We start from the raw sequence: 13,377 nt of genomic DNA on the forward strand, positions 1-13,377 counted from the left end.
ACCAACAGTGACCCTGGCTCTGGCTAATAGCTCTGCAGCAGCTCAGGAGAGCACATGATGGGACCACGAGGGAGGAAGGGCAGGGATTTGCTGAGCACACAGCAAAATGGATCTTCAGTGAGATGTGGCACAGATAGTCAGGAAATCAAGCTTCACTAGTCTCTCTGCTCACAGAATGAATTTTTTATTAGGACTGTGGTGATGTAGGTTTATATAGGTCATTGTGACAGTAAAAACATATCATTTTTATCTTCAGCCTGCTTGATCTTCAGCATTTTTAATCCACAGTATCACTCTGACTGATTTATTGCTACTTATAAACCACACTGACAAAGACTTCATTTTATCTCCATGCACAAATACTCTGTTCCTAAAATATAGAAGATGCACATTGGCTATCTGTGTAAACAAGAGATGAGGCTTTTTTCTGATTTCGTTACATTTTCTCTCCATGCCCTCTTGAAGATAGATGATCAACCAAGCCTCTATTTCAGCCATTTTCTAATGCAAAGGAACTGTATCATACTTTTTTTGTTTTCCTTTTCTACCGCAAATACCTTATTTAATCCCTACAAATATAAATCTAGCTTGTCCCTAAGTGCCACATCTACACCTCTTTTAAATACCTTCAGGGATGGTGACTCAACCAATCCCTGGGCAGCCTGTTCCAATGCTTGACAACCCCTTCTGTGAAGAAACGTTCCCTGATATCCAATCTAAACCTCCCCTGGTGCAACTAGAGGCTATTACCTCATGTCCCATCACTTGATACTTGGGAAAAGAGACAGACCTCCACCTCACTCCAACCTCCTTTCAGGTAGTTGTAGAGATTGATAACGTCTCCCCTGACCTTGTCATACTGGTTTCCAGCGTATTGGTCTGTTTCGTTGCTGTCACCAAGATCTGTGGGTCCCTCCTCCAAGTTCCTAGCACTTAGGCCTGGCAGCACTCACACGTGGGATACAAAGCAGATTACACAGAAAAAGAAGGGGGAAAAAAGGTTAAGCAAAGGTTTTAATACCAGTATAGTACAGACTGCAGTGATCAGTCAGAGGCTCAGTCAGACAAGCATATTGATTGGCATCTTGCACGCACGACCGGCCCCTTTCCTTTGTTTTCCCGTGCTTTTTCCTCCCCAGTCCATTCTGGTCCCCACCACCACCTTTCTCCACCTTTGGCCGCTCCTCTAAACGTCCCATAATAAATTTTGCACAGTCCCAGGAGCACCTTCTAATATCCCATGACGAGTTTTGCCCAGCCCCCAAGCACCCACCGCACCGAAGGCAGCCTCGCTCCCCCTTCCCACCGCTTAGGGAGCTCAGGATGGCTGACCCCCCACCGCGGTGCCCGAGGGCCATCCATAATGGCCCATCAGCCAGTGGCTGAAAGGCTCTGATCTTCTTATTTTCTTCACCACCTGCTGTTAAGTTTGTGTATCTAGGTGTTTTTTCTATCACTTTCTTTGTTACTTTCTTTGTGTTAGCACTCCTAAGCTGAAAAGTTAGGTAACTTAAAGGGGTGCTCTCCCATTCCACACACCCTCACAATACACACTTTGCGAGCTCTCGGTGCCTGAGGTTGCCTGAGAGGGGGGAGGGATCCATGAGTTGAAAAGTTCTGCACTAATGGCTTTGTACAAACAAGAGGGGTAGAACCGCTGAAAAAACGCCAGGCATCCTAGGAGGACACAGGGCTAGAGCATCTCGTGTCTTTTTTAAAGCATGGGTTTCACTCTATTTGGTATTTCTATGGTTTTACAATGCAAAATGTAGAATTTGGTTCAGAAGACGCAAACAGAAGTTTATCATGTTGCCAACCTGCTGTTGTGGGCAGCAAAAGATAGACAACCAAGTACTCGATACTGTCGGAGGAGTTCACTTGAGTAAGAGGTCATCCAAGAAGGTTGGCAACACAAAAAAGCACATCACTCCTGAGAGTGAACTTCAGAGAATGTGTTACCCTACTCTCCCTTCCAATCCTGTAAAAGTTGTGGAAAAATGCAATACCATTCCCATCCCCAAAGGTAATCATGCTGCATCTTCAAATCACTCCTCTCTTGTTACCCAGAAATCCCAGGCAGGACCTGGCTCTCCTTTAAAAGTAGCCACATAAATCATGTTTAATAAAATTATACAACAGCTTGGAATTGTGAGTCAGTTATAGCAGCTGTTTGACATGTGTTTCTGTAGTGTCTTGCGTGATGACCCAGAATGAGAAATTACACTTCTCATGTGAAAACCTGTGCTGCTGATGTTATTAAACTAATCTTAAAGACCACCCTACTGAACTACCTCCCCTCTGATGAAAAGTAATGTTGAAGCAAATGAGACAGATAAAACGCTAAGGGTAAAGCTTTCCAGAATGTTGAAATTTTCCAGTATAATGAGAACGGTGAAGCAACAAGGTCAGTCTCTTTGGAAGTTTCTGGAATAACCGCTGGAGGTTTTTTTCAATACCAAGTCAGACAAAACATCTCCCAGGAATGGCACACTGCACAGTGAAGCTAGGACATGGGATCAGTGGTTCCCAGGGGAGAGAGACTGAATCAGGGGGTTAAAGGCATGGAGATCAGGCTAACAGGGTTTACTGGAAATATGTTGAATAATGATTCTCTAAGGACTTCATCTCCTCTATCTACGAAAAGTCTACACAAAATGCCATAACTGTATTCTCAGAAAATAGCACTGAATTTGCACTCCAATAGATAGAAAGGTGGATGAATGATGGATTTAAACAATCATTAAATCCTAGAAACTGTTGGCTCCTCAAGTGCCCCATCATAGCTTAGCCCTGTGGGGCCTGTCTAAACTACTTCAGTCATTTGGCATTAGCACAGATATCAGCCATGGCCATGGCCCGGGACAGACCAGCCACCCTCGAAGCCTCGTCCCAGGAAGTCTTCCCTATCCCATTAGAAGGTCTTACTGCTATTCTCACTTCTACTGCAGGGAAATCCCCCACAAATATATCTGAGGGTTTTGAGTCAGCATATTTAAACCCTTGCAGCCAGTGACCACAGAAAGGCTGAAATTAGGAAGAAGAGCAAGGGAATTAATCCACTTCAGTTCCCATGGGCAGTCTCTAGACCTGCAAGCAGTTCCTCCAGAGACCCTGATCCAACTCACTGCAACTGAACAAGTTTATGATAATAAGGTCATGTATTCTGAGTACATATACTGTGGTCCTCTTCACACCTAACACATTCCCTACCTTTTCCATTTGTATACCTGGGTCTAGGACAGTGCATTTAGGAATTACTAAAGCCCTATACCATGCTGAAGATAAACAGAAGGTAAACAGCTTAAACAGTTTATGCTGTTGTACCACTACTCTGTTCCACCATTGCTACATGAAAAATGTACAATTCTTTATAATGTTTGATTCTGTGTCCATCTACCTATCTATATGGGAGAAGATTAAATTCAAAGAAAAATAGAGGATGGCACAGAACAACAGAGTATATGTGTAGATGATATACTGTTATGCTTTCTGCCCACAGGGTAAAGAAAAAAATAGAAGAGAAGCAGGAGAAACAAAATGCCCCATCTTCAAAAAGTCTAATCATCAAGTGAAAAGGGAGAAATTATTGCTTCTTCTGTCCACTTTCCCATCCCTCCCTTCCTCCTTCAATCCCTCTCCCATTTAAAAAAATCTAGAAATTTATTGTAGCAGAATCTTTTTTTATGTGTGTGTTAAGCTATTAAATCACCATTTTTTTCTCAATAAACATTGATGATTTAACTGACAGTTTATTTTAAAAATAGATCAAGTGTTTGGTTGTCATGCAAGTGCTGTATTTTATCCTTAATGGAAATAATTAGACTTAGTTAAATGCATGAAGAAGCAAAGAGGAAATGAAACAGCCATCTATCTTATCCAAAGGTCTAGCCAGTGTCTTGACCAGAAAACATAAGATTTTACACATTAGTGCTTTAAAAGCTGAAAAACAAACATTCCATTCACCGTTGTCCTTGATCATTAACAAAGGGAGAGGTTTTAGGATTTATGATAGTAGCAGGTACTGCAGTGACAATCTGTATGGTTTTCTATCTTCACATTGTCCTTAAGGGTAATCTTAAAAAAAGAAAACACACACATAAAATGAATAATTAGGATTAGCTACACAGTAAAATCAGCATTCTCAAGTAAAAGATGTCTGAAGCCTTCTTCCTAACCACAAGGTACACAGGCTCTTTGGGGTACGTTTACTAGAAGGACCTCAACACCTACCTATGAAACTGCACCATCAGTGTTTTTGGAGCTGTAAAAAGAAGGTTTTCAATCATGACATGCATAGTGACAAAATTTGGTGTCCTTAGTTTGGACACTTCCTAAAGTGGCTAATTTTCAAAAAGTGTCAAGTAACCCACCTATGAAAAATCAGGAAGTATCCTTAAAATACTTCACATAGGGATTATAAAAATGAACAGCAAACCCACAATCTTTGTATTTACTCACAAACAAATTCTAGTTGCTGCTTCAGGGCAAGTATAATGTTGTTGATCGAGAATAAGATCTATGTTCTCCTCAGATGAAGAGCCAGGATGGGTTCAGGTGTAGGTGTCTATAATTATGTCAGGTATCTGGGCTCTCATCACACAGCACTCTCTTCAGCTGCACACACTGAGCTGTCAATTGGCACTTGAGAGGTCAGAGGGGATCTCACCAAACCCATGTCACTCTAGAAGTGTGGTCTGCCAGCCATACACATATGACTTCAGGACCCTAAGGTATCTCAAATGCACCAAATCTGTGAGTGGGTAACTCGGCTGAGCCTCTATTTGGCACCATGAGCTGGATTCAGGCCACCATAGGATAGACACCTTAGCTTGTTCCAACAAGCTCATCGTTTATTACATTAAACTTAAGGTTTCTTTACTTGGAGCAGAATCACTCCCAAAATAATGAGATTTAGGAGAATCTCTCTTCAAAAGAACCTTCCAGATGAGATTGTTAAAGGCTCAAGTAGTTGCACACATTCACAGTTCCCTCTTGGTTATAATATTAAAAGCAAACAACAATCTCAATTAATCTAATGAGCACAGATGGTTTTGGTCCCTCATTCCCATATATGTAATTGATAGTATTGACCAGACACCTTTCCAGGGAGCTCCTGCCTATGCAGGAAAGAAGCAAGACAATCAGCTTATTAAAATCAAATACACACTGCATAGCATTTAAGAGGAGGGTGCACATCCAGAAGAACTGAAAATTAGGGGTCAAGTCCACTACCAGAACTACTGGTGTCATGAAACCAAACAGTTTTGCTGAAGTCAGTGGCACTGCACCAATTTCCACATCCCAACTGAATACCAGATCACTACTTGTTGATGTTTTAATTTCCTCTTTAGAAAAAAAAGAAAGAACCAAGGCACACAGTATATAAATGCCAAAAATTCTTCCCTCAAATAGTTCTCCAGTGTCCTCCAGCAAAACCATATTTTCCTCTATTCACTGCTTCAGCTTAATATTGCATCCTAAAAGAAGCTTAAGCAGGTCTCATTCACACCCTCACCTTGGTAAAAGCCTTTGCTACACAGCACGTTGCTTCTGATGTAATGTTCTTTGGAACAAGCATGGTCTTCTTGGACCTCATCGGAGTGGGATAGGCACGGGAGAAACAGCACCCAGTGCACTGGTAGATAGGTGCTCCCGGCTTGGAAAAGAATCTGTTCTCCCCTAGCTTGCACTCTGGACAACCTGCCACAAAAATATAAGGAAGAGACTTTTAGTTGGTCTCCAGGTGTATTTTCATTTCAAAAAGAAAGGGCAAGTGCAGGCAATAAGAGGAAGCACTGTCCACATTCTTCTTCTTGATGTCTGCGGAACAGAAAAGCACAGACAGCAAAGCTCTCCCTTTAGGATTCTTCACTCTGCAACATGCACAAGCTGTAAAACTAGACTGTGGCCTTCTAGGTAAAGCACAATTATTATTGTATCTTTTCTGGTTTTCTTTTCAATTTTGTTGACAATTGTGGAGGTTTGTTTGTATGTCTACAGCACTAGCTGTCCCTAGAAAACTTCCTACAAGCTATAGATAGCTAAATAGCACCAGCAGGATTTGTAGTGCTTCTTAGACTTTGACTGTTTTCAGGCAAGATTCTCTTATTGAGAGTTTTTAAAATGTTCGGTGATCCCAAGATTTCTGTAGATCACATTTTTCTATATTCAGTTTGAGGCTAACTGAAAAAAAGGTTCAACCTCCAAAATACCCCTAAAATCTTTCTAATATGCATCTTTCATAAAATAGTACACCACCAACATCCCATATTCTGGGCTCTAAAGAGGAAAAATATCTTGTATATTATGATGAGAAGCTATGGTTCTGCTGTTCCTGATGATACATTGTCATTTAGATCTCAAGAGTACAGGCAACCGAATGTTTCTATTTCATAGTGTTCCAAGGATTAAGGTCACCTACATCAACATGAGGGCATGGTAATCTGGGACATCGTTGACCTGGAGAAATCAAGTTTAGGAAAAAAATAGGAAGCATACTCACAGTGAAATTATCTTGATTTGTTATACCTTCATTGTCAATAAATGGAACTGAATGATAAGATTAATGACCACATTCATAAAACATGTGAAAATTTAATTTATACTCTTTACGAATAATTGTCCTATTTCTAAAGGCTGAAAGCAGCTTACCCTGCATGAGAAACTCTCCATCTGGGAAAGTATGAAGAAGATGTAGAAATACAGACAAAATGGTCAACGTGAGAGCTGCATACTTCCCGTAGCAATCCATGATCTGTCTGAAAATACAAACGTTTTTGAAGGACTGTTTTGCACTGGGTACAGTACCAGTTTCTAGGCTATACAATGGTACAGCTTTCACTGCAAGTAACAAAGACAATTTAGAACCAGGATTGAAAACTGAAAATGCAGTATACTGATGTGCATTTTATAGGCTCAGAAAATGTACTTAATCACAATAACAAAAATGTGCTTTTCTTCCTAGCCCTAATGATTCTTTTCTTTCTAAATAGTAACATAAGCCACAGCACCAAAACTTCAAATGTCGTAACTGTCTAATATTTATGATAGACTGGTGTGTTGGTTTTGACTGGGTTAATTTTCTTCACAGTAGCTAGTGTGGGGATATGTTCTGGATTTTATTGAAAACTATGGATAATAAAGGGATGTTTTCATTATTGCTGAGCAGTGCTTGCACAGCACCAAGGCCTTTTCTGCTTCTCATGGCACCCCACCAGTGAGAAGGCTGGGGGTGCACAGGGATTTGGGAGGAGACACAGCCAGGACAGCTGATCCCAACTGACCCAAGGATATCCCATACCATATGAGGTTCTGCTCAGCATATAAAGCTGGGGGAAGAAGGGAGGGGAGGAACATTCGGAGTGATAGCTTTTATCTTCCCAAGTCACCATCATACGTGATGGAGTCCTGCTTTCCTGGAGATAGCTGAATACCTGCCTGCTCATGGGAAGTGGTGAATGAATTCCTTGTTTTGCTTTGCCTGTATGCGTGGCTTTTGCTTTACTTATTGAACTGTGTTTGTCTCCACCCATGAGTTCTCTCACTTTTACTCTTCCGATTCTCTCCTCCATCCCACCATGCATGAGTGACAAGATTTCTTTTAGGCTTCATTTTACCGATTTGCAGAATTTCCCCCTTAAAAATTATTTTCTTCTAAAGCATACACCTGAGTCCTTCCTTTAGAAATTAATTACTCACAGTGAAGTAATTGGGTCCACAGATGAAAGAGCTGTAGAAAGGATGCTGAAGTATTAAATTACCAAATTGGGGCATCCTGTGCAGGTGACGGAGACAGCAGTGCTCCTTCACCCAACCTGGCAGGCCAGGGACAGCCTTACCTTGGAGGATTGAGTTTCAGAGTCTTTTTATTGCTGAGATACAGAGCACATTTCAACAGGAGGCCTTTCCAGGCCCTTGCAGCTAATCCTGTGATGAATTCTGGGCTAAGCACTGGTCACCTTCACCCTCAAGAGAGGGTGCTTGGCTGTGAATGTGCAACAAAGCCCCAGTTCTTCCTTACCGGCTTCAGCCAAGCACCCCATGCAGAAACCCAAACACACAGTTTCTAATCACCAAACTATTTACCTGCCTTCTCAGAAATGTTATCTGATCATGCAGGTCTCTCCACCTCTGCAGTCACCACCCCAGGCCATGCCTGGAGCTAGCCCATAACTTGTTTGGGCTTTGCCTGAACTGCCACATGAGTTTCTCCAGATTCTTCCAACTGGATCTTTTGAAGAGTTTCTTCTGTGCCTGCGTAGACCACCTTATCCTTGATTTTAGAAGACTGAAACTTACACAGAAGAGCATGATGTGCTAATGACTGATGTGTGGGATAAGACCCCAAGCTGACAACGCTGATATATACATTTTAGATACTGAAAGCTATTGTTTTTAGCAAGTAAAAAAACCTCAACAACCTCCCCCACCCCCTACATGAAATCCTTAACTACTTAAGGGCTTCTCTTCTTCCAAATACACCACCAGCTAATGCTCCTACTCCATGATAAATTTCCCCAGGGACAGATCAAATTGTGGCCCCAAACATCTCTAAAAGTGAAGTGGCAATGAGAAAGACAGTAATGCCAGCAACACAGAAATCAATCTAGAGATATGCTGTAGAGGTTATTTCAACATGCTATACTGATGAGAGAAGGCATTGTCAACACTAACCAGGAAAGATGGTAGAAAATCAAGTATAATTAAATGAAGATAGCTTTCACATAAAGCTAATGTATTTCTTTGCAGATTTTGCACCTAGCCAGCAAAATCCACACAAGGACTGCCACAATGATGCAAATGTTCAAATAATGCCTGCTCACATCTGGAAGGAGAGGCAAATCTGAGGTTGTTCAAGGAGAAAAGCCACTTGCTTGGTGTCATTATCTAAGAGTGAACCTGGAGCACTGGGATGTGTACAGAGAGAGTATTGATCAGCAGTGTGATGCTCTACCACTGCACAAATTCCCAGAGATATATGGGGATGTGGGGCTGCTACACACAGGTCATCAGGTCTTGGTTCATTGATTAAACAGACATAGAGTGCAGTCCTCAAAGGCAGCAGTTCAGAAGGCAGGGGAGCACAAGCCCTACGAGGAACCTTTGAAACCAGGAAAAAAGATGAAAGAAAGCTCCATCTTTGCAGTAATCAGAAAAAGATCTTGCCCAGGCATATGAGGCTGAGACCAAAGGCAGGATGAAAAGAGCATGACCCCTACCTGACTGGGGTTAGCAAGGTGGAAAGAAACAGTTTATGAGCAAGGCTGATGTGCAATGTTTTCCATTGTAATGAATGAAGGCAGTGGAAACAAGCATCTTTCTAATTAAGACAGAAAAAAATAGAGGAAAGAGAATGATCTGAAGCCCAGCTAAACAGAATGGCTAAGAGACAATAAGGTTGCAGTTAACAGGTGGCAAGGCTGTGTGCTGAGTACAAGTGACTTTGCTTCTTCCCTCCCACCTGCCCAGTGAGTCAGTTCATGCTGGCAGAAAACAGAGGATAAAGGAGTTAAAAGCAGACAATGAAAATCACGAGGAAAAACATTAGAAACAATTGTGGAAGCACTGGAAATAAGCATTTGGAAGACATAACAAAAAGCTAGTTCAATGTAGGTATGCATGGAGGCTGTATGCAGCCTGAAATTATTAATCTCTGCTTAGGCTTTTACTAAAAAAACCTATAAATACAAGAAATAGTCTCCTGACTACACCTGACCATGGGTGGCAAAGGAAATGGGATGCCATTAACACTGAAGCCCCATGAAAGCACTGAACTTGGCTGTCAGGTTCCTGAGAAGCAGCTGCCAGCTCTCTGTGCCCTGTTACTTCGACAGGAGTAAGCTGTGTCTGCAGGAGAAAGGTGATCCTTCACACTCTGTAGATCCACAATCTCCTGTGGTCCTGCCAGATATTTGGGAACTGCACTGAGCTCTGCAGCATCTATGGATGGATGAATGGATTGGCTGGATCCCTCCCTCCAGCAAATGAGGCTTTTTTTCAGGTTGTTTTCTGTATGTGCTCTTTCCAGCACCATAGAGAGGGTATGATTGCTGGCAGACTTGCCTGCACTGGGACACAGTCCCACAGTTTAATGTTAAGCCCTGCTCCATCCAAGGGGACCTCCCCAGAGTACAAGAAGCCAGCTGGAGTGTCTCATGCATCAGCAGAAGACAGACAGCCTTTTCCTACCAATGTTTCTACATCATCCTGAGTCTTTTGATAAGCTGGGTGCTCCAATGACTCCAATATGATGCCAGTCACAACCCTTGAACGATTATCCTGTGATTTCATGCTCTTTGCTGAAGGCACAGTGGCATCCTTCATCCTTATTTTTCTAAGAACACATAATGCTATAATTTGGTACATTGTAAGGGTTTGAGGGAATCCCAGAGGGAAGTATTTTATATTACATTAACCAAAAGGGGAATTGAAATTGCAGTTTTGTACTTCCTCTATTGAGTCAGACTGTCAGGCTCATACAAAACCACCAAAGAGACCTGTCAATAAACCACAGATGTGATCTTCTCTACTTTTCCAATGCAATAGCTGTTTTGCCCGATGGTCTTACTTGGTTTTCTAACTGTGTCTGTGTGGTTAACCCGGTTAGTGTCTACACTGCTCATTTCATCTCACCATCAAATCAAAGGAAACTTTTACTTTGTTTTATTAAATATTATCTTTCTTAAGCTACTGCAACACTATATAATGCATGAATTTCAGCAGCTCTTTGGAGAGATGGTAATTTTAAGCCTTTCTCAGTAGCTAAAGTCTCATCTCATTATTTACAACACCTTGTCTTTTTCTGTAAATAAATTATCATGTTATCAGTTGCCATCGAAAAGACAGGCAATCACCTGTATTTGCAAACAGTCTTCTGCTCAGGTATGTGTGGGACTCTGGGTGCTTTACATTCACGTGAAGCTCCACTGGATGAGAATCACTTGTCTAACTCTGTGGGCCATGTTCTGACACAGACATGGTAGCAAGCTCTGTTCAAGGGCCATCCTTTGTACTGATTGTATGCAATAATCTAATGAGTTCAGCATAAACTTGAGATGTCCTTCTATATTTTTCCATAGGGTGACGGTGGTGCTGTCATACCCAACAGCAGTTAAACAGTCTACACATTGTGCTCATTTCTTTATGGGGTGCTTGGCCATGAGGTACAGCTGTGTCACAGCAACAGTGAACTACAACTGCAAAACTTCACCTGCAGTCCCATATCATGCACACAGTAATTAATCTGCTTGCAAACTGTTGAAGGCTGAAAAATCTTCACTAACATCTTTTTTTCCTTTCTCTTAACATATTTGATCATGATTGGAAATTTAAAGATTCTAGAAGATGTGCTAGTACAACAGGTTGTGTAATATTTGACAATTGACAGCAACAACATTGAGCAGGAGAAAAACAGACAGTTACTAACAAAAAATTACTGGACCCAAACAGAAATCACACATTATTAACATTTAGTTGCAAGTCAATCCTAGAACCTCGTTTTCTCTAGCTTACAAAACTAGTTTAACCCCAAGCACTGATGTTTTAGTTCCAAAGCAACCTTTAAGTTAATTTTCCAAGTAAAAACTTTGACAGAATGGAAGAGAAGAGAAAGAGAATGAAATGGAGAGAACAGGAAATAAAGTGAAAAAATGTGCAATTGTTCCCCTTCAACAGTGATAAAAAATTAAAAATATATTACCTCCCTTGTTTAACAAGAATAAATCAGAGAAACTGCAGGAGTTGAGCTGTCCTCGACTCTTGGATATAAGTTCCCAAAACTGATGTATGAAAAAGTTGCATCTTTCTTTTATACCTGTAAAAGCTAGATCATATTCCTCGCCCACATCTAAGCCATTGGATCAACTGTACATTTTCTCTAATGACTGAACATCACTTTATGTAATTACCAGCCCACCTTGCTGATCTTATCTTCAACTTGACTTTCATAAAGATTATTTTTTTCTTATATAATGAAAGAAAGGTCAGATTGAGAGCACAAACTCAGTGCTGTATGAGTTTCTTAGGGAAGTCAAACACTGAACATCCTTTCTTTTTTTTTTTTGCTGCAGTTTTCAGTGAACAGAATCTCACTTTTGAAAAAGGACAAATTACTAAGGTTTCCTAGTACTTCTCATTAAACTGGAGAATAATACTAAAACCCCCTCCCAAAAAACCCAGCATAAACTACTTCTATACCAATGGCATTGTTTTAGCAGAGAATAAAAAAATAAAAAGCAGCAGTGACCTATATAAACATTTAGAAGTATAATCTCCATTTGAATTTAATGTCCAGAAAATGAATGCATGGATAAATATAGTACGATCCCCTCTGTAAAGGTAAGATTTCTGGCAAGATCTTATCTTGGTTTTAGAATAAAGTTAATGCAATGGAGGCACTTCTAAAAACTGCACCAAGGTGAGATTTTTAAGGTTTAGGGACTTGGAAGTCCTCAGTTTCAAGTGACAGTGTCTGTGTTAATTCTGGCTAAATAAGATGGGTTCTGCTTTAACTTGAGGCACCGAGACCAAGTGGCACAGCAGGGCTTGCATCCATTCAGCATTTTCCTTCCCCCCCACAAAGGTGAGGCAAACATCCAAATGCCTATTGGGAACATCCCCTGGCAAAGCAGACAGCCCCGGGTTGGTGCTCAAGGCCCTATTGTGTTTTCAAGTCCTGGAGACTTGAAGGAGGTTTACTTCATATGTCAGAAGTTCACTGCAGAAGTTAACTGCCTAAACCCTAGTTATGCACTCTGGTGCACCTATTTTTCATCACTGAGAGTCCAGGGTAAGTACCTTGGACTGCTCGCTGTCCTACCCATAGAAATTTACAAATGTTTTATAGATCCAAAAAAATTACTAAGCATCCAAAGCCCTAAAATTACCTTTCAAGCCCTTGGTTTGTGTCACGCACTGTTGGAGATGCAATATTGAAAGAGACCCCCTACAGCTTCTTGTGTTCCTGCGAAAGCAAGGCTTTGATTCGCAAACAGTCTCTTACAAAATGTTTATTGTATAGTTGGATTTGGAGAATCACACCTCTGCTGTTCAGTTTTCTTCTCCCTTGCCTCGATTTTCTTTTTAGTAACAGTAACAGCCCCAGACTCTGTTAGCTATTTCAGACACATTTATCGGAACCTTATCACCTCTGTCTTCACTAACAACCTTATCTGCTTCAAGGTGTCACGCACTTTTTTCTCTTCCATTTGTTCAGCTGATCAGTGTAACAAAGTTAAACCCAAAACAATTGTCCCTAGCCCATATTTGGCTTGAAATTGGCTTCTCTTTCACAACTGAAGATGGATTTCTGCACCTGTAAGCTTGTCTGGTGTTTTGAACAACACGTACTGGTCCAGTAAAAGAGAAATAAAACAACAG

The 13,377-nt window shown here is 41.1% G+C and overlaps 1 protein-coding gene across 1 annotated transcript; it reads right to left on the reverse strand.

Annotated features, from left to right (window-relative positions):
* Nucleotides 1–3,662: 3,662 nt before the first annotated feature.
* Nucleotides 3,663–11,779, reverse strand: CGA (glycoprotein hormones, alpha polypeptide). Its single transcript, XM_051777998.1, has 4 exons — nucleotides 11,699–11,779; nucleotides 6,652–6,758; nucleotides 5,516–5,700; nucleotides 3,663–4,074 (listed from the first exon to the last, which is right to left on the reverse strand). The coding sequence occupies exons 2-4, from the start codon at nucleotides 6,749–6,751 to the stop codon at nucleotides 3,997–3,999; spliced, it is 363 nt and encodes a 120-aa protein (XP_051633958.1). The 5' UTR covers nucleotides 6,752–6,758; nucleotides 11,699–11,779; the 3' UTR covers nucleotides 3,663–3,996.
* Between the last annotated feature and the right edge of the window lie 1,598 nt (nucleotides 11,780–13,377).

Source organism: Manacus candei, unplaced genomic scaffold (assembly GCF_025592945.1).
Source record: "Manacus candei isolate 608988 ecotype Guabito, Panama unplaced genomic scaffold, ASM2559294v1 h1tg000011l, whole genome shotgun sequence".
In the NCBI taxonomy this organism is placed as follows: domain Eukaryota; kingdom Metazoa; phylum Chordata; class Aves; order Passeriformes; family Pipridae; genus Manacus; species Manacus candei.

Coding starts and splice junctions, on each gene's coding strand:
- CGA (XM_051777998.1), bottom strand. CDS start 6,751: ATGGATTGCTACGGGAAGTATGCAGCTCTCACGTTGACCATTTTGTCT. Junction 5,701..6,651: donor TGGAGAGTTTCTCATGCAGG/GTAAGCTGCTTT, acceptor TTTTTGTGGCAG/GTTGTCCAGAGTGCAAGCTA. Junction 4,075..5,515: donor TAGCAAAGGCTTTTACCAAG/GTGAGGGTGTGA, acceptor TCTTTTTTTAAG/ATTACCCTTAAGGACAATGT.